Genomic DNA, 24,102 nt, shown 5'->3' with positions numbered 1-24,102 from the left:
AGTTTGAAGTTCTAGATCTGAAGGCAGCAAGATGGGGGGAAATTATGAAGGAGGTAAAGGGAGGACAACACCACAGGGAACTGAGTCTGAGTGGGCTGCAATGTCCCAGCACTGAGCATTCACATCAACTTAGTGGCGCCCTCATGTGTCCATACGTTGCAATTACACCCTACAAGACCTCTTCTGCCACAGGTAATCACTCAAATCATGGCCAGAGACAATAAGTAGCCTTTATTTTATGTATTGATATACAAACAATGATGAAAGTTGAAGCTGGGTAAAAGGAGCATTATGTGGGGAGTCCATAATGTGAAAATGGGAATCGCACTAACCTGTCCACAGCCTCCACATCAAAACAAAATCTCTTTTCTATCGAGTCTGTCTTCCTTCTGGTACATGACTTGAGGGTGAAGTTCTCCTCCTCACCCTGACAAACAGAAAGAGAGACAGGGAAATCTTGAAAATAACGATCTATAGCATAACAGTAAGGCTGTAAGTTAAGCAGAACAGCATCCAAATGGGATGGACATGTACCGTGTAGATCTTTTGTTTGAAGTCCAGTACACTTACTCCGCTTCCTCTTATGTTGCAGAATAGCTGAAGCTTTTGTAATATTCAGATCATTTCTATATTAACACTTGAACTATGAAATGTTACAAATGCCTACAGGGACTGCCAAACCAGAACGGCTTAAAATGGGAAAAAGGTGTTTGAATAGAAGCTAAGAACTTTCAGGTTTCTTGGCAACTGAAAAGTTTCTTCAAGCATTTCTTACAAACTAAACTTCGTCACACACCTTTTATGATTGCTAGTTTCCCTAGCTAACATAACTGTGAGCTGAAGTCACTTTCCTTGAATAACTCAGGAAGCTATTCTGTAACATTCATTTTCCAGAATTAACTAATGTTTTAGGCAAATCTGAAATGATATATATTTTGAGATAACTAAGAAAATGAAACACTGCGATGACTCATGACCGAACTCAAACACGCTGACAAAGCGATAAAAACTTACACAATAGTGTTATCTTGTACATTTCACTTTCTGGATATGAAATACCTCAAAGTCTTTGACACAATCAAAGATTTGTGAGTTTCATTTCATGTTCTGCGATACCGTGTGATAAAAGCAGAATGTTTCGCTTCATATCCATACCACATAGAAGCAAAGCATTCCACGCAGGTCTGGGTCTCTCACTGAAAAACACTGATCTTTATCTTTAGTTTTTCTTTCACTCCAACCCACCTGTTCTTTTAACAACATTCTTTATCATTCCATACTGAAAACATGTGTAATAAACGCACTAAATGTTTGAAAAAGGGTCACAGGTCTGGACTGTGGGCATTTGAATGCAGTCTAATCACAACCTGCAATTCTGCACCATAAAAGTCTTTTAAAATGGAGTCATGCTGCTGTAATTCATAAGGACTGTCGCTTGGCTTTGTGTTACTGAACTAAGCCAGATCCTCGGTGAAAAAGACGTCATCTGGACAGCAGCATACTTTGCGCAAAAACGTATAGAAATCATTCGGCATTAATGGGGACTTGACAGGTGTGCAGTTAATCATCCCATGTGCACTAATGCACCCTCATACCACTTGAGTCTTTAACTGTGCACTGATATTAAGCCACATGATCCTTCATCTTTCCATTTCCTATATTCGCTTCATCCAGTTCAGGGTCATGAGGAGGCTGGAATCTATTCCATCTACCATTGGACGAGAGATGGGTGGTTGTCAGCATTGTAACTTTTCCAGTCTTCTGCTTGCTCTCTCTTAACCCACAAAATATCCAATTTCAACATTGCCTTTGTACCATTTCAATTGTATATGGGGTTAAAAGTGGGAACAGTTTTTTTTGGAAACAATGTTTATTTTGACTGATTATGACGATGATTCTTTATTTTGTTTTTAATATTTTTAAGTTATATTTTTATTGTTCTTACTATATTAAAGATTAAAGTCTTTCTGTGATGTTTAAGTCTCTGCAGTTTTATTGAAACAACTGTATGAAAACAGGCCTGAATTTAAATTATTCATCTACTGCAGAAGGGGAGTGATACAAGTAGCACTTTGGGGGAAACCGGTGGTGTCGTGCTGCAAACTCATTATACAAGGTGCTGTTTTCAGAAGACAGTGTTGAGCCAGTATCTAACTGAAAGACTACAGTCTGGTGTGAAGTTGTAGCGTACATCAAAAACACTCTTGATACCATTTGCTGGGGGAGGATTTAAAATAGCTCAGCTATTTTCTGTGGTAGCTTTCCTTGACCTATTGGAAACAATGCACTCCAACACACTGAGAGGCTGTTATGGCTAACAGCAAGCAGAATGTGTGAGCTGGAGTGACGCTCAGAGGGATGAACTGCAAATCAGACACATTAGGCTCAACTGACACTCAGGCCAGAGCAGAGTTTTTATATGATTGTGTCTCAGTTTGTGGTATATTCCAGTGATCTTCCATCTGCATGTTTCCTCTGTTACAAAAATCTATGAAAGTCTAATGTTTTGCTTCTTACAACGTACAAATGAAGACATTCAGCGGACAGCTGGATAAATGCTTGGTGAACGTCTGATTACTGGATTTTAGTGGCCAGAGACACTCACCATTTTCCCTCCAGATTTAGGGTCAAAAAGAACCATGGTGACCCTCTTGGGCTCACGATGGTACGTGCAGTAGTACTTCACCCAGGTAGACACAAAAGGGCCTGTGGGAGAGAGAAAAGGACAGAAAAGGAGGGTGAAGCTTCTAAAGAAAATGACAGGACAACAGAGGGATGAGGAGAAAATGTCAAATGCCCCCCCCCCCCCCAAAAAAAAAAAAAGGAGCCAGAGGCAGACAGGGTTAAAACAACTCCTTCAGCAATAAATGTGTTGCCATGACAACCGCACAAGGACAGAGCTGCTGTCACGTTTCGAACTGATCAGACTTGACTTGGTCAGCCATTGGGTCATTAGTGTGTGCTAGTGTGTGCTAGTGTGTGCTGGTGTGTGCGCGTGTCTACATCTACATGTGTGTGTGTGTGTGTGTGTGTGTGTGTGTGTGTGTGTGTGTGTGTGTGTGTGTGTGTGTGTGTGCAGCCAAACTAAATCCTGCAACATGCATGTACTGTACCAATAACTACACCCACACCCACACCCACACACAGTCATTCATGCTGTTGTAAATTGCTGCTGGATCGTATCCAAATTGTAAGTTGTGACACGTCCACGCACACACACACGCACACACGGATACATACGCTTCTCCAGCACAAACAGGTAGCCCTCCATGGTGTGCTGGCTGACACTCTTGTGTTCATGTGGATTCTCCTTCATCTTCCTCATCAGACTCTCCACCTCAGACCGCGTGCTCTCAAACCGGTTCCTTGTCTGTCAATATAAGCAGAGGAGCAAAGATCTTCCATACGAGTTATGATCCAGATCAGCTTCAACATGTAAGAAAGGACTTTTTATAACGCCTTTCTACTTTAACAAGAGAATGTTTATTTGAAGGCATTTCATGTTGCTGTAAACTTTACATCGCCTCTGTCACAGGGTTAAGATTTATTCATTGCTGAATATCATAAATTCCTTTTTCACGCCTAGTTCTCGACAGCACGACATTCACAAATTCTCACCTGCATCCAGTAGCTGAACATTGAATTTCTCTTTGCTTGCAAGCGGTTGATATTTACTGTACAGACTTATTTTCCCTTTGACATCTTCCTGAAGGATTCTTTCAGCTAATGAAACTGACTCAACTGGCCACAATGACACAAATGACTTTTGAACTTTCAACATGAACACTAACATTCTTTAAATTGGGGATTACACCTCAAACACCCCTTCTTTCAGTTTAAAAGTAAAACTCTTTGAAACTTTTCTTGCAATCAAAACAAATATGAAAGAGGCTTAAAGGTCTCTGGTGCTCAATGATGCCACCTCTTACTAGATAAAAGTCCAATAAATGTGTGTGTTTGGGACCTTACATTCTGTATGCTGATGGTAAGATCAGTCTTAAAGTGGTTAAAGTCCTTTGCCAGCTCGTAGCCATGGTGATAGTAGGTGAACAGGCCTTGCAGGAACGCCAACAGCTGATTGAACACAAAACAGCAACACAGTGAAGACGGTGAGGTCAAGAAGAGGAAAGATTGAGGACGCAGAGAAGGAGAAAGGAGAAAGAAGAGAAAGGACAACAAAGTACGAACAAGGACAAGTAGAAAATAGTAGGAGAATAATGAGGCTGACAAATGGGACCCGGAGTGAAATGTAATGTTGCGGTGTAAAACATGAGCAAATACTTTAAAAGACTTAAAACAAACTAACTTTGTGCTGTTAAGCAGGATAAAAAAAGTGTGTGCAACTGCTTGTCTTTTATTTCCCCAGAATTTATCACTGAGGTGTCCTCCAGCAAAACCAAAGTGCTGCTTGCCAGTATCAGAAAACTGTGGTTGTACTGAGCATCTGGTATGCTTAGATATGTCAAACTGAATGAGTGTAACGGAGACCATCGTTAAAACTGAGCATGCTTGATTAGCCTCTTCAGAGAGCAGAGTACAGCACAAAAGAACAAAAAGAAAAGGTCATCTTACAGGTTCCACAAAGTCGAACATCTTCCTCTCTTGGACCTCCTGCACCTTGAAGACGTACTCCAGAGAAACTGCGTAAAAATGCTGCCTCACATTATCCACTTGGTTGTCTGCCTGCAAAAGGAGAATATATTGATATAAGTGAGCAATGTGATCGTCCTGGGGGGAAGCAGGGGACACTGAGACAGCCTCTTACCTCATGCAGATGGGACTCTTTCTTTTTCGCTGAAAGGCTAAGGTGCTTTTCCAGTACTGCACAATATTTCTCCGTCTCCTTGTCATATTTTTTCTTGGCCTCCTGCCACACAGAAAACAAAAAGTGGCATTTTAATTCATCAGTGACTACAACTTGTTTTCTTTTTCCCAAAAGATCAAACAGATTCAGCGTGACCTTGATGCATTTTCATTTTCGCATCAAATCTTCCATTTTTCAGAGGACCCAGCGTGAGATTATCCCTCTGGGGTGCACAGCTGCGTATGAAACAATAGACTGTTTCATGAAACGTGACATCACTGACAGGACACATAGACATGTGGAGGGATGATGAGCAGGGTGTGCTCTCCGACTTAAGAAAAGAGGAGAAAAAAATCTAAAAGTTACTCTGTAGTACTCTGAAGTTATTTTCTATAGGCTGCAGTGCAATTATCAGTCAGATTAGGATCGTTAAACTAATGATAAGAAGGCACAAATTTCTCCTCATGCCATCAATTGAAATGTGACCAAGAGCACACGTCGCTTTTGGTAAGAAATTGGAGGCAAAAATAGCTGGAAATCGCTGATTTAATCTTTGACAATGTTTCAATATATTTAAAGAGCTGGTTACAAATCCATTATATCACGTCTTCATCTCAAAAGTAGCTAAAGCTATCAAACAAATGTAGTGTAGCTCAAATGACTTCACTTAAATCTGTAATGCAGTGAAGGGGAGGTTTAAAGCAGCAAAACATTTTCTTTTTAAAATACTTGAGTAAATGTACCTGATAACTTTCTATCACTCGCATATGGAAATATAAAGGGGAAACAAAAGGAGAGAAGTGAACACATAAACAGAGGAAGGGCAGATCGGGCGCGTTTCCCTCTGTCAGAGAGGCCCTGAGGTGCTATAACCGTACATCCGTCCCAGCCTGTTAATGTTGTCATTTCTTTATCCTAAGCTCATTGCGTGACCCAACTGGAACACCAGAAAAGAGAGACATAGTTTGAGAAAATTTGTATTTCATACTTCTGTTGTGTATGTGATATATGCAAATTTAGTCAGAGTATTAAACCTATGTGTGGTTTCTTTCTGTGTAAAATCACATGCACGGACAATAAATAATGTCTTTTATAATGTTAATATGCGCGTTTATTCAAAATTTGATTGACAGAAAACCAGCTGAATAAGAAACTCAAGATTAAGTGAAAAGTAAAGTGATAGCAATGCCCATAAAAAAGGATCCAAATTGCCTTCTTGCTTGTCCAGTATGAAGCCAAACAGCTTCATGTGTGTGTACCAGAGGGCCGTCCCTGTGTTTAATGATTAGATCTTATTTTAATCCCACTGTCACTGATGCTGGAATAGGTAAAGTAAAGCTGTAGTGTCCGTTGCCAAGCAAGGTTCAACAGCATGTTCTGTCCTGTGGGCCAAAGGCGAAATACACAGCAGCTGCGGAAGACATCAGAAATGATGAATGCTCCTCTAAACAACAAGGCATCTGTTTAAAGTCTGCCTCTTTGATATTCCTTATTCTCTCTGGGGATCATGTCTGCAATGGCTGCTGCTGAGTCCATCATGAAAGCTTTCATGACACAGTCCTGACTAAAACTACATTTCAAAATCAACGAAAGGCAACTGATGGCTTATCATCCCTTCACACGTTTTCCATCAATCTTTAAGTAAGTGTTCATTTTTTAATACTAAATCTTCGGTAAGAAGTTAAAAAGTTACGTCTGTCCTCAGCCAGCAGGTGGCAATATCTTCTCAGTATGATACAGCACCTGAGGATTTATTGTCGGTTCCCTTTCTCAAAGTAATAAAAAGATTTTAATAAAGGCTCAGACAAAGTCAACAGACTGACTCACCAAATATACAACATTGTTAGACGGCTGGCCGCTGCTCTGCCATGCCCACAGAAATCACACATTAAGCCAAACAACCCATCATCACTCTGTCTGTTTCTGCAAACACTGCAAGGCATAGACACCTCACATAAACATTCACCTCGCTGCTGCCCTTTTGTTCAGCGAGAATAAGAATAAACCTTCCTGTATCATTAACACGTCCTTCACACCAGAAGCATCCGCCGACTGACAGGACTTAAAACTCAAACTAAAGGCTGCATGAGCTCTGCTCTCCTCCAGGTGTGAAACGCTGATGTGTCAACCTGAGCAGTTAGATGGAAGTAGACTGATTAGAATTCTCTGTAAAGCTGCAGCTGAAGGCAAAAATGACACGTCTCAAGACATGTAACTCGTTTGGCAGCAGCTGTTGTTACGCTCAGTGTGTGTCGTCAGAAATGGTTCCATCGTTGCTGGTAGACTTATTTTTTAAACAAACATGGGCGTCACATTACCAGCATCATTTTCTTTAGTCTTGTGTTTACAGAGCTTGTTAGGTTAACTACAGCTGTGTGTGCAAAGTTACAACAACTTGCTGCTATGGTTTGATGAGTGGGCATTCCTCTGTGAATGAGATTAGAACCTAAACCTGAGTTATTGTTTGCTTACATATAAACTCTAAAATGTGTCTCCTTGCATATTGAAATTCCTGTTATTCATCCCGCAGACGTGACTCTGTAGAAGCGCTTCCCGTGTTACAGATTTACCAGCTCTGGAGCTTTAGCACAAGGTGAAACCGTGCCAGGCAGAAGATTTTATCGCTTCTTTTAGGGCTAAACTAGGATTAGCACATCGCTCATGGTGACCTAACTGCGCTGATTATGCATTCACTTCTTAATCTGATCACTACGTCAAAATCAGACAATGACCTGCAACAAGGGGATGGATGAGTAGACCGTGTGCTGAGAACATGTTTAATGATGAATGTATCAGAGATTATTCATCTATGTCCTGTGCTTAATGAATGAATGGAACAAGTGTAACGAGAGCTTAAGCAAGAAGACGGTTAAAGGATAAGACCGGTTCTTTGACATTGGGCCCTTGATTTCACATTATAACATGATGTTCTACTCACCCCTGCTTGCTTGTTGTTGAACATTTGGAGCTGTTCCGAAGATATTCGAGAGGCGTCTGGCTGCTCTCTTGAGATATTCGGCCATGAAACGGTTTCCTATGGGCAAGCTTATACAGGCACAAACTATGCTGTTTATAATTTATTAATTACTGTACATTAGCACTGATAACGTGGAGGTGCGTCGCTTACTTAAAAAAATCCGGGTTATTGTAATTTTGATTTTTTTGTCGTAAAGTGGGTGTTACTGACGTCATCGTCGTGCTACTGCCACAGACAGCCCACAGACCTGCTGCCTATTTATTCATTCGGCTAAAATTCAAAATTAGTAACCCGGATTTTTTTAAGTAAGCGACGCACCTCCACGTTATCAGTGCTAGTGTAGAGTAATTAATAAATTATAAACAGCATAGTTTGTGCCTGTATAAGCTTGGCCATAGGAAACCGTTTCATGGCCGAATATCTCAAGAGAGCAACCAGACGCCTCTCGAATATCTTCGGAACAGCTCCAAATGTTCAACAACAAGCAGGGGTGAGTAGAACATCATGTTATAATGTGAAATCAAGGGCCCAATGTCAAAAAACCGGTCTTATCCTTTAACACTGAAAAGTGCTAATTTTACAACACTGAGCAAAAGATTACCCAAACATGTATTGAAGTCCAAAATGTTGTTGAATGTCATTAGGAGTTGCAAAACTTTCCAAAAATCTGGAAAAACATCCTACATATCCCAAAGATGCTTTCTTATTGATTAACGCTTCATGCCTCTCTGTGCAGTCATTATGTTGGGGGGGGGGGGGGCTGCTGGCCTATGGGACACCCCCAGTGGGGATAAGTGTCTAATGGCAGCATTATGTATTCCTCTAATCTTCTATTTAGGTCACTTCATGATGTTCAGGCTTTGACGGAGACCCTGAGTCTGACGTGGAGTGAATAGGCTGTCTGCACACGTCCACCATAGCCTTTATTCATGTTTGGAAGGGACTTTCAGTTACTGTGTGGCTGTACTGTGCACACAAGTAAGTAAGATGATGAACTCCACACAAAATAAACCAGTGTCATTTGCATTTCAGGAAAAATGTATCATAGTCATGTATATTTGGTATTTTACTGCATTTATATCAGTGATCTTCTTCAGTTATTAATTTGAAGATGACAGTTAAATATTTTATGTTTGCATTACAAAAGGATCTGCAGTTATCTTTTATCAGAGTAACAAAGTTGTCATTATGTACCGGTTGTTTTAAAAAGGCAGGTTAAGCACTATTACTGTTGTTTTCCTGCAACTGTAAGAAACTATGTGTATTTTAGCTACAGATACGAGGTACATACACTTAAAACTCAGATGAAAAGCAGCTAAACGAGTCTCTCACTCCAAATAGTTTGCTTTTACCTTGAACAACAATCATGACTGCATGGAAGAGTTCCAAATTCTGTCTGGGTGAATCTCATAGGAGACAAATACACACATCCACCCTTGCATAACAGCAAAAAGTAAACATCCACCAGAGTAAATCCTGATCAACTGTATGCTTCCTGCTGCTGGGGCCCTTCAAACAGCTGCAGGAGCACTAAAGGGCTTTATTGATGAATGTTGCAGTGCCAGCATACATGTAATCAATACTCATCTGCAGCATGTGAGTGGTTATGGTTATTTCTGTCATTGTTCCCGTTGTTGTCGGCTGCTCCTACCTTGGCTGCGCTGATCTGCTCTTTCCTGAACCGCTCCAGAGGCATAATCAACACATCATTCGCGTTTTCAATCTACAGGAGGGCACACACACACAAAACGTAAAGAATAATATTCATTTAAAAATCCAGTCCATGTAGTTATTATATAACCCGAAACTTCAGAGGCTCCAGCAGCACACAACACCATAGCTGCAAAGGTCACAGTTGAAACACTTTGATTCTGATACAAAACAAGCTGATAATCAAAGCTTTTAAATTAAAAATTGCCAGTTAATTTCACTGGTAACCTACGTCACATCCACCACATTTTTTAGGTCACTCACCATCCGTGTCCTTTCATCCTCCAGGTTCTGTAGGACAGCTGCAAACTCCTGAAGTGATTTGGCTAAAGTCATGTTGGTAGTCAGCAGAAAAGAGAAAGAGCAGCAATTGAAAAAGATGACAAGAGACAACAGAAAGAAATACTTATTTTGTGTGATGATGATGAGAAACACAAGTATAGGCAAACAGAATAAAGTTGGCGGGACATAGTAGGGAAGAAGTTGCTTAAGTCTTCCTCCTGGACCTCTAAAAAACGATGCTAAACTCATGACACAGCAGAATATTTCACTGGAAGTGAAACCACAGTTTAGATGGTTTGTTTCTACGGGGCCTTCAAAGCGAGTACAGCTCATAGCTTGTTTCCCTGCTTGCTGGCAAGTAAAGCTATACTGGCTACAATGGGTCAGAGTTTCCTCTTGAGTTGCCTGAGTTGCATATCCAACACATACACAAAGATTGTTCCTCAGACACGTTGAGTGAATCTCGAGTACAAACTGAGCACATGCAGCATGTGCGACATGTCAAACCGGTAAAAAGTGACACTCCAATAAGCAGATAGCAACAATTTCAACATGCGATGACCTGATCAGAAAAGAAAAGAACTTTAGAATCAATGTAAATGTAAATGTAAATGTAAATGCATTTTATTTATACAGCCCTTTACAGACAATCCTTACGATGTACCAAAGTGCTTCACAGCAGGTAATAAATACAGAGAAGAATAAGTAAAAACAAATAAAAACAATAAAAGAACAGTGAAAGCAATAAAATGTATCAAAACTATCACAACATCTGATGCCAGATCATCTCTGTAACTAAGAGAACATCAGTTTTGCCATGTTTATGAACACCCTAAAAACAACAGCGCTGCAGTGCAGTCCAGTTGATCTGCAAGCTGTTCAGGAAAGATAGCTGAGGGGAGTTAAACACGAGTGCTGGGTGGGTCAGAGCGGTGAAGAGCAGGCAGACAGAGGCAGGCGGCATCAGAGGGTGTGGTGACTCCACGCCCTCTCACACAGCAGGATGTTTGGACGCCAACTGTCCAGATGAGTGCATGGAAGCAATGCTTTTATTCTACACTAGTATCAAACTTTCACTGATGCGTATCACGTTTGACTCTGCATTAAGCTCGAAAGAATCCGGAAAAAAAGAAAAAAAAAAACATTTCAGCACAAAAGGTGTTAACTTTAAAGCGAGGTTATTAACACAGGAAAAACTGAAATGATGAGCAACAAACTGCACATGCCGTGTTTCTGATGCCTTTAGTGTGCTTTCTTTCTAGACTATTCATAACTAAGAAAATGCTCTGACTTGCAAACTCTATCTCTTTCATTTCTTTTATTTTTTTTTGTAACTTTGTGTTAAATGGAGAGCACCAACTGCTCTCCATTTAAAGAGAAATCTGACTCCCAAATTCAAACATATCAGGCTGAGGAAGTCTCTCTGTCTTGACTAATGAAAAATGCAGTGCGGTTCTGTAATCTGTGTGGTTTCTACAATGTGGTAGCACGTTTGGTCTGACGGTTACTTATGTGCAGAGATAACCAGGATTTAGTTTCTGTGCGTTTATCTCAAAAACAAAGCTGGCCTTGTGAATGCAAACTGAATTTCAGAGCGAGCTGATTGTAAAGGTGTATTGTTTCATATATTCTGAAGATCATCGAGCCAGAATAAGCAGTCAGGAAGAAATTAAATTTCAGGTAATAACCTGTCATCTAATGGCAGCTGGGATAGGCTGCAGGCCCCTGCAGTCTGGAACAGCATAAACCAGCTATTAAAAAATATATGGTTGGACTGTTTGCAGTCAACAGGTTTCTACTCCTCAGTGAGAACTGGAGTTGAGATTTTGACTATAGATCAAGTGCAGCTTGTTAATTATAGCCTTGAAGTGTTTACTGTTGTTAGGAAACTCTTCTGTTCTGCTGAGTTTTCAAGGAGTTTTGGGACTGGAAACGTAAAGACCTTCTCATTACCAGCTAATCTGGGCTAAACATCTGTACCGAGTGAATTCCCGGACCAGCTCTCTTCGTCGTTATCATACTCAAAAGATTCAAAAGTAGAAAAACAACAAGCGTTTTAGAAAAGTACGATGTATCTTTGCCATCACATTATTTAGTTTGATAGCCAATGAACAGTCAGTCTTCCAGTCATGCAACTCCAACACTTAACGTAACTAAGGCAACAAAGTATGTGAGGGAATGGCTGGAAGCTTGAAAAAAACTTGCACAATTTGACCTTGAATTCAGCCTCACTGTGTTTATCTCAGAGCAACTTTGACACTAAATAAAGATAACATATTAAGAAGAGAGACATCATTTCAGACACACTGGTTTCTTTAAGAGCAGTAATGAAAAACAAGCTGCTCAAAAAATAAAATGCTGAATCGACTGATGGTTGAACTATATACGACACCGAGTCTATATAAAGACCTTTCTGTTCTGCTACACTGATGCATAGAATGTCATATCAGAAAGCTCACCTATGCATATCTCATCATCTGTCTCAGCGTCTCCAATACACTGGAATTTGAAATCATTGAGCGAGTCGGCAAACTTCCTCTTCGCGGTTGATAGACCTGAGAGAAAAGAGAGAGAAAAAGAAGCGGTTAGTTTTATTGATCATTTCAAATTGCCAGAGACAGCACTAAGAAATTATTAAATTAAATTAGTGCACCTTTTCTGCAAGAGCTTTAACCAATTCAAACTTCTGCTTTAAGGACTCACAGAAAGCATTGCAGGTCTACTCTAAACTTTGGTTACCTGGCCTAAAAACATGGAACAGACCCGTATATGAGAATAACACCCTTTGTCCCGATTCCAATTTCTTATGGCGTTACTGTGGGTGACTGGAATAAGGGTTAAAGGCGGCTAATGTGAGTGCTTCCCTTGTTGCATTATTGATGGCAACTGACAGCTCTAGTTTCTCTGCACATGTGCTGAAAAACTCAAAAAGTTCCATTAAACTTATGTCACAGCAAGTTTGGCTTCCATTCCATTTAAAGTCCCGGCAGCGTCGCCTTTACTACATTTCCTGTTGCTGGGCGGGATGAGGTCAGCCGCATGTACAAAATCTAAATAAAAAAGAGGGGAAGGATAAAGAGGAAGGCACAAAAGAAGACACACTATTCATATCTTTCTTAGAAACCACATGTTGTGGAGCCACTCACTACAACCAGATTCATGCACTGTATCCTAACAAAAAGAATCGAGGGCTTCAAAATAGAATCTAATATAATATAAACAGTGTTTTGATGCTATGCTTGTTAACTTCCATGGTCAAAGAAGAGAGAAAAACACTTAAAGAGGGTAACAGTATGATGTGGTCAAACCTAGCAGAGCCCACTTTTCCAGAGGGAGGGGGGCACAGTTTTCACAAAAGATATAAAGCCAAGCACAGTATGTATTCCAGTGGCATTTTATGAAATACTGACAGAAATTACAATGAAACCCAGACGAGGGTGAAGGAAAAAGTGACAGAACAGAGAGGACAGATCAAGAGTCTCACAGAGAGACAGATGGGAGTCAGGGAAAGGACAGTGAGAGCAGAGAAAGAAGACAGACGGAGAGTAATTGGCCATGTTCATGTAAATACCACAGTTCCTCCACGGAGGATCTATGCAGCTTGCCAGTTGAAGAAATTAAACCCAGGCCTCGCAGCTCCTGCATGTGCTGCCAGAAAAGCACACATGCTGCTGGCACACACAAACCCACATCACTTTCCCTCTCGCGAGTGACTCAGAAAAGCATTGTAGGATGTCAAAAAGAGCAATGAGTCAGAGTGGCTCTGCATCGTCAGAATCCCTAAAATACGACCAAAATGAGACCACACTCCAAGTGTGCTGGACAGCCTGAGGTTTCTACAGTGCCATTCTGTGTCTGGTGTAGACAAACATCACAGCAGACTTCTGACACTCTATTTTCTTCCCAATTCAAACAAATCTAATTGTCCAAGGTCGAGACCATAAACCTGATCCTAAAGATTAATGTAGCACCCATGTATGGAAGAAGGAAGCGAAAACAGGCTTAAGACATACATTCTTTGAAATGGCCACCAGGGGGATACTCTTCCGGTAGCAAAAAGAGGTCTGACTGTATAAAACGCAACGCTAACGTTCCAGCGTGAGGTAAATTAGGCATTTAAATGTTCCAATGGATCGAATCTCAGCTCCGAGATATTCCAAGCTTTATATGTTATCAAATCAAACTGAGGGTTTAGTTAGAAGAAATACAGACACCTTGGATAACTTCGGGTGCTGTTATTGAGTATATGTTTTAAAGAAGAGTGGCAGTATCTATGTGATTAAACACCATGTTTTCAGGCTTCAACACAATCTTTTTGGAACCATTACATATTGGCAAATGACAATGCATTCCCCACAGCTCTTGCTGTATAATAGTATGAGAAGAGAGCAAGGTGCCTGTTTTCTGTCACTCATTTTTCACTTATCTTTTATTTGCTTTGTTTGAAACAATGCATGAGGGCATTGTTTTGAGCATGGGTGGGCTCTGAGGGAATCAGCTCTGGAAGCAGTGATGTCACTCGGTTTGTCTACCGAGCTCTACTAAACTATCCCCCTTTCTACACTCTCCCACTCTCCCTAACATCGCTGCTTTCTTATTCTTGGCTCCTACTTCCATCTCTGTTGAGCGTTACCTTTTCTCCTTCCTGCCACTGACAGTTCCTCTCGGCACCTTGCAAGTGAAACGTGTGCGTCTTTTGGTTTCTCCTGTCCGGCTAGAGCCTTACTTAATGTGCTGACCCTCATAAACATCAAAATGATCCATAGACCAAAGAGTAAAAACACAGAAAGCTTAAAATAAAATGCATTCATAAATATTTCATCACTGATGAAGGCATTCTGTATAAGCCTTCATCACAGAAACAGCTATACGTGCACTCTACAGCCAACTTTCGTCCAAGTAAAGCTCATCAAGCAGCCATGACATGTGATTTATGCACTTGGCCTGTACCATACGGTCACGTAGACACTCGTACTGAAAAGATACAGCTTTTACATTAAAGTTGCTTGTCTGATTCTTGGAAGCACTAATCAAAAAAGGAAACCAGACCTATCTCACTACGTGAATTTATTAATCATAAATAAGAAATGTGTGTGTAAAATATGGAACAGAACTGAACCAATAGATCATGTATTTCACCCTATAGGCATCCCCTTTCCTGGTACAGAAAGTTATTGTAAAAGGGAATTGCAGAGTGTGGGAATGACCTTCTGTACTGGAACTTATTGCATCAGAGATGAAGAAGCCTCTGGCTGAAGGTACTCTGATGTTCAATTAGTACTGTGTTATAGGAGTGAGTTGCGATGTGGAAGAATCATAAAACTAGAGAAGATTTATATGTCTGCCGTGGTCTTCTGATTTCAAACCTTTATACTCCTGCAAATGCTACATGTTTCTAAAACTACTCAACAACCACAGGCTCAGAAAATATCCCTAACAATTTAAAAATAAAGTTGCATAGTACACCAGAAAACCTATATGCGAATGAAACATTTAACTTTGTATTTTAAAACTAGCACAGTAGCAACCTATCCTCATTTAGACTAGCATACAGGAACTTTCATGGGAGAGGGGTCTTTTCGGACATTTTATTTTGCATGTGGTTTATATCATTTTGCTGTGCCTCGGTGGATTATATGGCCACATATTGTACAATGTGGATAAGGTTACATAAAAGGTTATTCAGTCACATGTGTTCAGTCAAAGAATGAGCTGTAACCTGCTGTTTAGACATTACAGACACATTATTGCCTGTAAGTGACTTGGCAGAGTTGTTAAAGACATGTTCATCTATGTGTATCGCTCCCTGGATAACAGGGAAATATGAGCATGTTGTCACTGAGCAAAGTTACATAAGTCTGCATCACCTTTCTGCTCTGTTGTGTTTAGCTCACTTGCCCTTGAAGAATGCCTCAGTGTACATTTTGGCAAACAACGGGATGAGGTAACTAACTTTTTTTTGTGGTTGTAGATATATCATATGTGTAATAGCACTCCCTATAGAAATCTTACTGATAGATACTTTGGAAACACGCGTCAACACTTATCTTACATGTGTGCACCAATGCACAGACACACAAACATACATACCAGCTCAAAGCTGGACTCTCAGCTCACTCACAGCCAGGTTCTCAAATGAAAACCACATTGTTGGCAGATATGATTTTATAGTATCTTGACAGCACAAATGACTGACTATAAAACAAAGAGTCACATGTGAGTACAAGTACATTGTCCAAAGAAGCTGTCGTGTACGAGAAGGTCTGCTTACAGCTGTGGCGGTAAGGCCTCACCATTTATGGTATCCATTTAAAAATGCAGTAATTCACAAGTTCAAGATAAAAAGATCCAATAGTAATGATGAACAAACACAAAGTGCACCAAAATAAGCAAGGCTTTTGCATCAATGGAGTCAAAGGGTCACACAACTTACTGACACTCAGAGTTATAACAAACGCCAGCCTTTTGTGTTGAAGTTGGAAATCCCTTCATTTATGTGAATAAGGAGGAAACAAATCGTCTGATTTAGAATTCACACAGTGAAATATTATTAAAACAGCTGACCATGTGTTGGGAATTACAGAGGTAACAATTAACAAACTGCGGGCCCATTTGGATACACTGTCTTTGTAAAAAGTTGTGAAAATTAACAACAACAACAACAAAAAACACTAGACAGAATTGAATTGCATGTTTTGTTGCCTCTGCAGCATTCCATGATTAGTAATGCTGTGTGGGTCTGTTGTTTATGTGATAAAAATCAACCAAAGAATGGAAAATATGTGAAACATTTTGAATATGCCACACCAGTTGCAGCTTAAACAAAAAATGACACATTCTTGGGAGCCTCCAGATAAGAGATGCAAAAACTATGCTAATCTGTCACTCTTATTTAGTATTATTTTGTGTATGTGTGTGTTTGTATGTGTGTGCATGTCTATGTCCAGTCAGGAAGGACAGCGGAGGACAGAGAGAACCAAAAATAGGTGACCCTGTTGACACTGGCCTCGCTGTCCTCTTCCCCTCTTTTCTCACACTTACAAGACAGGATTCCTGCCATGCCTTCCCCTTCACTTCCTTCTGAGCTCATAAGACCACGAAGACACCAAAAAAAAAGTTATATGGAATCATAGCACATAAACATAAGATATATGAGCTGCTATATACGCATGGAGCTTGGTAAATTGCAATTTGAATGTTTACATTCTCTCAATTGCTTTATCCCATTCCTTTATTTCCAGGATTATTCTTGGTGCATTGGCCCTTGGTTGAATGAGTTGGATTTGGTACAGTCCTCATCCAAAACACTAGGTGTCGCTACTGAGAAAATGACCCCACTGCTATGCAGGAATAGGACAAGAAGGAGCTGCACAGAAGGTAAATCATTCATACTCAAATATAAATAGACGACTTTCTACTATACTACCACACTACTTTTTGTCTTTTTATGCTTTATTTAATATTTTATAACATTTGCAATTATTTAACCTTCTTGGGTTTCGACAGGTGGTATAAATGCCGTTAGAAATGGACCTGCTCGCACACTGTTCCTGAGGGCAAAGTTGGGATTTAGTTGTCTTGATCAGTCTATGAGAGAAAGCAGGAGCTTTTCTGAACAGCTGGTTGGACAAAAACAGATCTAAATACGGAAAATAAAGCTGTGAAAATCTGTGAAGGGAATTTTCATTTTTACGGTAAAAATATCATCCTTAATAATGACTTTCAGGCCTACAACAATTCAAACCGTTCATGATTACTCGTTTTAATAACTCATCACCCACTGGCTCTGAGGTATCCCACAGGCAACTTTTCAAGGAGGGTCTTGCTTAATGTGGGGACAAAACTGGTGAGAGGAATTCTGTCAAACCTAACTCAGACTGCATGTTCAGTAGAAAAGTGAAACTATTACATTTGAAGAACTGTGACGACTGCTTGAATGAGCCATCTTACTCGAGAAAAAAGAAAGGACAAAAAGTGCAGGAGAACACACTTACACAGCACTGTAAGCTACACAAAAAGCATCTGTAATTAACCACAGCCATGCAGCAGCACAACAACGGCTGCTGTGTGTGTTCACTCAAACACACACTTACACATTCAAAAGAATGGGCCTGTGTGATATCAACAGGATATCCAGCAGTAGCCTGGACTCTGCAGTAGCTTTGTTCCATACACATGTGAATAGAAACCCTATTCATCACGTGGGACAAGCACACACACACACACACACACACACACACTATTCATCGAGGAAGACAAAGACAGATTTCAGTCTCCTCATCTTATTCTTTACATGACCCAGCAGCGAAGCAAAGACTGCAATTTACAGACTCAATTATAAAGTCAAAGACTGTAAAAATCACACTAAAGTATACAGCGTGGTGTAGAAGTCTAGCATGTTATATTTAGAAATAAAAGAAAGTTCTACTTTGGGGAGTTTAAGAAATTAAAGGCCCAGTGCTTTGTGGAGGCTATTGTTCCCAAAAATGTCCAACACTACTTGGATTCTGTGTACCTCGTGCCTGAGACCAGTTTTTCTTTTTTTTTTTTTAAAGGTTTTTGTAGATATAACATTTGCAACTTTTGCAACAGTTTCATAATGTGTAGTTTTTTTTTTGCACACAATTACTTGCATTTGGGTAGATTATCAACTGTTTAAAGGCTTCTTTAAAGCTGTTCAGAGAGAAGTGCTGAAATCTCTAAACAATGGGATGTGTGATTAGATCGTTGGACACACCTTTAAAAGTTTTACATCAATCCATTCAGAGAAGACTCACTTTTTCCACCGGACACTGAAGCTAAAAGGCGACAATATGTTAACATGTTAACACTTCTGCCAAATCCCTCCGGATCCGACGGCCAACTTAATCTCTCTTGGCCAACAATGGTTGCTCTCTTGTATGGCAAGCTGTAAGAGTTTGCTGTAAAAGATTTACTTGTATTGTATTACTCGTGTTGTGAGGACATAAATCTGTCCACACAGTAACGTGGTCAAGTCACGTCTCCCTTTCGGGGACAAAAAGTCAAATGACATAACTTATTAATTCCAAGAGCGAAGACTTGTAATCCCAAAAGAGTAAGGTTCAGTTCAAGTTAAAAAGTTTAGGAGAGGGCAAGTAAATAAGTAGACGTAATGATCCATCTGGAGGGACGGGAGCATAACAGAATGCATGCATGGGGCAGAGAGAATGGGAGGTACACACAGAGAGACAGTATGTGACACCAGAAAGGTCAAATTTGGTCGTGGCATCACCTCTGTCCTCGGACTTTCCAAACTCAGCAATAAAGCAGGAACATCTCAAATTTTAGAAGGAAAAAAAAAAGCCCTATAGAAGTGCACGTCATTGAGTGTCGAGTATAAAGCTAAGCGCATGGGTAGGCTTTCCGGCAGGACATAGCACACAAGGTCAGTTTGATTTTTAATGGAGGGGAAACCTTACTGCCGTGGCAACAACAAGCAGCGAAAAGTGTGCAGGAGTGAAAAAGGTTGCACGTGGAGATGGCTTCTTTCCGGTGTTGCCATGGTGAGTACGGGGTAAAGGAAAGCAGAGGTCAAAGGCCATCTTTCGTCTGTCCATTCTGCTCAGTCAGCTTTATGGGGAGCCACTTGCATGAGTGCACATTGACGCGCAACATATATTGACTCATAGCCCTGCTTTTACCCTCAGTGGAGCATATATTGGGGAATAATCTGGAACAGAGAGTAGATCCTGTTACACACCACTTTGGATCCATCATTTCTCTGTAATACCATCCACCAACACAGCTGGAGAAAAGTAGAAAAAATGCTCACAGCTGTCCAGTAATATAAAAACTATAACAACTCATATCTTGTCACATAGTCCCTCTGGGTTGTATAAAGTAAGTTAAGGTTAAATGTTTCCTTAAGAGTAGATAAAATTGCACTGGAATATGGTTCGGCCTTCTTAGTCAATGCAATGCGACACGTTTTCAGGCTGAATTTAAAAATGGCATGCAATGGTGCGTTTGAACAGTGTATGAGCCAAAAATAACCCTTTATCTTTCGTTATGGTGCAAGAAGAAACTAAACCAAGAGCGCTTCAGTGAGGTGAGAGTTCGATTTGGATGCAACAATAGTAATGTCATTTAAGATGTTGATAGAAAGTGTCAGAGGCTGGCTGGCAAAGGAAAAAGGCAGGGGATTATGTAGGGAGAGCAAGGCCTTGACACGGCTCGAACCACATATTGTTTAGGACCAGAATGAACTCTGTCTAGACAATGACGAAGATGTAGCAGCATTCTCAGAAAGCAGGTGCCAGATAGAGCTTGTGTTTGGGCTACATACACACAGAATGATATCAAGAGGCATAAGAAGAGAATTTCCGTGTATGTTGCCATGTACATGTCTCTGTGTCGTTCTGATCAATAAATTCCCCAAAAGAGGCTGCAAAGGTGAGTCTGACTCCTTTTTCTCCACAACATAATGGTGACCGGCAGCTGAGATCAGCCGTGAAAGCCGGCCAGCAGGTATGTTTTCTTCTAACTATTTAAAGCAGCAGATGTTTTTTGTAGAGGTACAGTGTGACGGCTTCTGGGGTTCCTTCAAATTAAGAACACAGGTCCTCATAGCCTTTTATTTTAAACTGGAACTGTGGATCAGCTTTCAGAGAGAGCAGGGTGTAGTCAGGGACGTTAAGCATCCGCTCATGGTGATGTATAGGTACCAAAGGCCAACCTTTAGTGCATAGAAGGGCGATAACTCAAGGATCCAGGCACGCACTAGTTATTAATGATATGTGGAAGTTATTTTCACTAGTCAAGGAGCAGACGGATACTGATGATTGATCGACCTGAGAACAGAAAAAGCTTGAAGGTGGAATCAATAAGTATCTCAAGAAAACTCTGAAAATATATTCCATTTCTATTGGGGCATGTTTTAATATATGTGTTAATATCATTATTATATCTGCTTAGAACTCTTTGGAGTTATCTTTGACTTCAGTAATTTGATCATGAATTGGCCACAGGAGATATTATAAGAGGTCACAGGTGAGGCTGATGAAGTGCATGTCAGCTTCCTCCGATTCGCTGAATAACCCACAAGGTTTATAAAAAGAAATATTTTAAATTTCATAGATCGTCTATGACAATATATCCTGAAAACTAAAAGAATAAATTAAAGGAACCAAACAATTTCAAATTGAGTACTGACGGACTGACTTGGTGTGTGTGTAAACCGGTTTGATTGTATTATCTGGGATTCTGTGCGTGAAATCCTGCTGCTGTGTGTGGATCAGAAAAAGGTCTCGTGTGTGAAAATCAAGGTTCCAACTCAGTCCATCCCTCGACTCTCTTCATTCTTTTTATTCCTTATTATATGACTAAATCACACATAGATTTAGTAAATATAGCCTAAATACACACACAGGAATAAATCACCATTAACACACAACCTTTGTGTATGTAGATAGATAGATAGATAGATAGATAGATAGATAGATAGATAGATAGATAGATAGATAGATAGATAGATAGATAGATAGAGTCTTGAACTGAATGAAAAGAGAAGCTAGTGCTGGAAAAAGAGAGCTGATGTAACTGAATGAAGCTTGTTTAGGCTGACGTGTGTTTGGGGTTTGTGAGTGAGACAAGAGAAAAGAGTTCTTCTCTGTTCTTCTTTGGTTAGTCTTTATGCCTTGTGTTGTAGGTTGAAGGGTTCCTGTGTAAGAAAATGATTTTTAGGAAAATATTTTCTATTAGCATTCTACTAAAATTGAACCTAGAACTGATCTCATATTATTGGAATAGATAATAATAAATAGATACGTGGCAACACAGACACACACAAAAACCACCTTTACTGCTCAATACTGATACATATGCTATTACACAAAGGACTTGGAAGACATAAAAGAATAAATAAACTCACATCACACATTTTCATTTCTACTAAATGCTCTCTGATGGAGTGTTTAGCCTTATTCAGTTTAATATGTCTTGTATTTACTTGAAGATTTATGTCCTGTTTTTGTTAACAGCCTAGTTAGGCCTGTTTCTGGTTGATGTTGCTGGTTTGGGTTTTATTGCATTGGGGCCCTTGAAAGCTTTTATACTTTCCTATTCTGTGACTTTTTTAGAATCATATTTTACGTTATGTTGTTGTAGTGTCTCAGGTTTCTAGAACATAATAATTAAGCTTTCATTTAACGGCCTGTGAGATTGTATTTTGGCCCTCCTTAATTTGTTACAAGAGTGTTAAAAACGCCATTTTGAGCTGAAGAATAGGGTGTGGTTCAGTTGTCTTTTGCCTGCTAGATTACAGATTGGGAGGAGGTAATAAAACCCTGTGAGGCAGGCTTAAAGCAGGGCTCAGTAATATGGGGTTTGTTTACCATGCAATACACACCCCAAAGCTTTAGGGGGAGCTCCGTAGAAAATAGGCGACAGTCTAGCCAGAATATCGTAAACCCATCAGAGATAATTTACGGTTTATTTTTTAAGACACTGGCAGAGTTGGAGAAGTAGAGATGCTTAACTCGAATCTTTTGGGCATCCGGGCTGATTGGATAATTCCGAGGAGGGGATTCGAGTTATACTGACCACTTGAATAACTTGAGTCACTTATTAAAAAAAAAAAAAAAAAAAAAAAAAAAAAACCTTTCTTCTGTTTAGTGGCTATGCGCCTCGCCTTTTTTTTGTCCCAATTATCAATTCATTTTGATAAATCAAAGAGCAGCCTACGGCTACAAGTTCATTCACTTATTTTTGTCAAGTAATAATTCAATGCCATTTTATCTGAAAGCCAGACACAACAGCTAGTGTGTGCATTTACACAGCGACAAATGTGGTAGCATTAGGTGAGGCAATGCTGAGTTTAGACCTACAAGTAACATGGAATGATTTTGCCCTCCCTATATCACTAAATGATTATTTTTCAAGACTGTACAAGATGCATGAAGCCATGCTAACCGAGCCTGTAGCTGCCGACTGGGCGCTCGCTCGTCAAGTCACGAGACAGAATCGAAACTTAAAAAGCTCCGAGTTGGCATGGATTCGCTACTTGCCCGTCTGACCGCTGAATCGCTGGCTCTGGGTGACTCAGCGGTCAGACGGGCAAGTAGCGGTGGTTCTGCCATCACGATATCTATTACAAACTATATTACAACTAGTGATGTTACCTCCAACACCGAAGCTCCGAAGCACGCTTCAAACTCGACAGGGTAGTTATAGTGAAGCAGTGGGCCGGAGCTTGCTTCATGTGACGTCACTGATGACGTTTGAACCACTTCACTGCTTCATTCAGACCGAGTCAGCTGACTGCTTCGAGTTGATGTGCGGAGCTTTGAACATTTGCCGCGATTGAGTGTATTCAAGATGGCTGAAGCCCCGGTTCATGTCCCCGTTCTACACGTATAATACGTTACGAACAGCTCTCGTTTTTTGATATTCGGAGTTTTGGATTATTCTCTCATGGAGCAACCATTGAGGAAGCGTTCTAAAGTGTGGGAATATTTCGACCCAAACAGTTCCTTCAGCACACCAGCCTCCTCTGTTCCCCGTGACAGAGTATTTTCCAAAGCTAGAGAAATTGGCTAAAAAAAAAAAAAAAAAACGTTTGAGCCCTTCTACTGAGCAAAAACTGTTTTTCTTGAATAAAAACATCTGAGGTAACACAAGCACCCTCTTTATTGCACCAAGCACACTCCCAAAGAAAATATGAATGACAAACCAAAAATTTTCACATTGTTTTTAAATTATTATTCCATCCATCCATCCATCATCTTCCGCTGGTCCGGGGATCGGGTCGCGGGGGCGGCAGCTTAAGCAGAGAAACCCAGACGTCCCTGTCCCCGGCCACTTCCTCCAGCTCTTCTGGGGGGACCCCGAGGCGTTCCCCTGCCAGAGATCCAACGTGTCCGGGGTCTTCCCCGAGGTCTCCTCCCGGTGGGACGTGTCTCACCAGGCGTCCAGGAGGCATCATAACCAGATGCCCGAGCCACCTCATCTGACTCCTCTGGATGCGGAGGAGCAGCGGTTCTACTCCGAGCCCCTCCCGGATGACCGAGCTTCTCACCCTATCCACCTACTGTCCTGGCGGTAAATCGCCAGCAGCACACGCAACCGCCGGCAAAGCAAAATGAAGCATAAACGTCTCGAGCCATTAACACAAGCGCAAGACGCAAGCGCAAGGGCAGTTAAAAGAAGTATAACTCAGGCTTAAAGGGAGAGCCCAGACACCATGCGGAGGAAACTCATTTCGGCCGCTTGTATTGGCGATCTCATTCTCTCGGTCTCTACCCACAGCTCCTGACCATAGGTGAGGGTAGGAACATAGATTGACCAGTAAATCGAGAGCTTCTCCTTCTGG

At 40.7% G+C, this 24,102-nt stretch overlaps 1 protein-coding gene across 2 annotated transcripts in view; it reads right to left on the bottom strand.

The window, feature by feature from the left end:
• LOC142401332 (rho GTPase-activating protein 26-like) overlaps nt 1-24,102 on the bottom strand; it is a 95,226-nt gene that overhangs the window by 34,615 nt on the left and 36,509 nt on the right. For both annotated transcript variants that reach the window (XM_075486723.1, XM_075486724.1), the window contains exons 3-11: nt 12,233-12,328; nt 9,756-9,817; nt 9,433-9,504; nt 4,766-4,867; nt 4,573-4,683; nt 3,970-4,074; nt 3,241-3,370; nt 2,606-2,706; nt 333-427 (exon numbers count right to left, since the gene is read on the bottom strand). In XM_075486723.1, the coding sequence (XP_075342838.1) occupies nt 333-427; nt 2,606-2,706; nt 3,241-3,370; nt 3,970-4,074; nt 4,573-4,683; nt 4,766-4,867; nt 9,433-9,504; nt 9,756-9,817; nt 12,233-12,328 (874 nt within the window). The remainder of the gene's footprint in view (nt 1-332; nt 428-2,605; nt 2,707-3,240; nt 3,371-3,969; nt 4,075-4,572; nt 4,684-4,765; nt 4,868-9,432; nt 9,505-9,755; nt 9,818-12,232; nt 12,329-24,102) is intronic.

The sequence above is a fragment of the Odontesthes bonariensis genome, chromosome 16 (genome assembly GCF_027942865.1).
Source record: "Odontesthes bonariensis isolate fOdoBon6 chromosome 16, fOdoBon6.hap1, whole genome shotgun sequence".
Classification (NCBI taxonomy): domain Eukaryota; kingdom Metazoa; phylum Chordata; class Actinopteri; order Atheriniformes; family Atherinopsidae; genus Odontesthes; species Odontesthes bonariensis.
The sequence above is the reverse complement of the archived record's forward strand: the minus strand, read 5'-3'. Positions and strand labels throughout refer to the sequence as shown.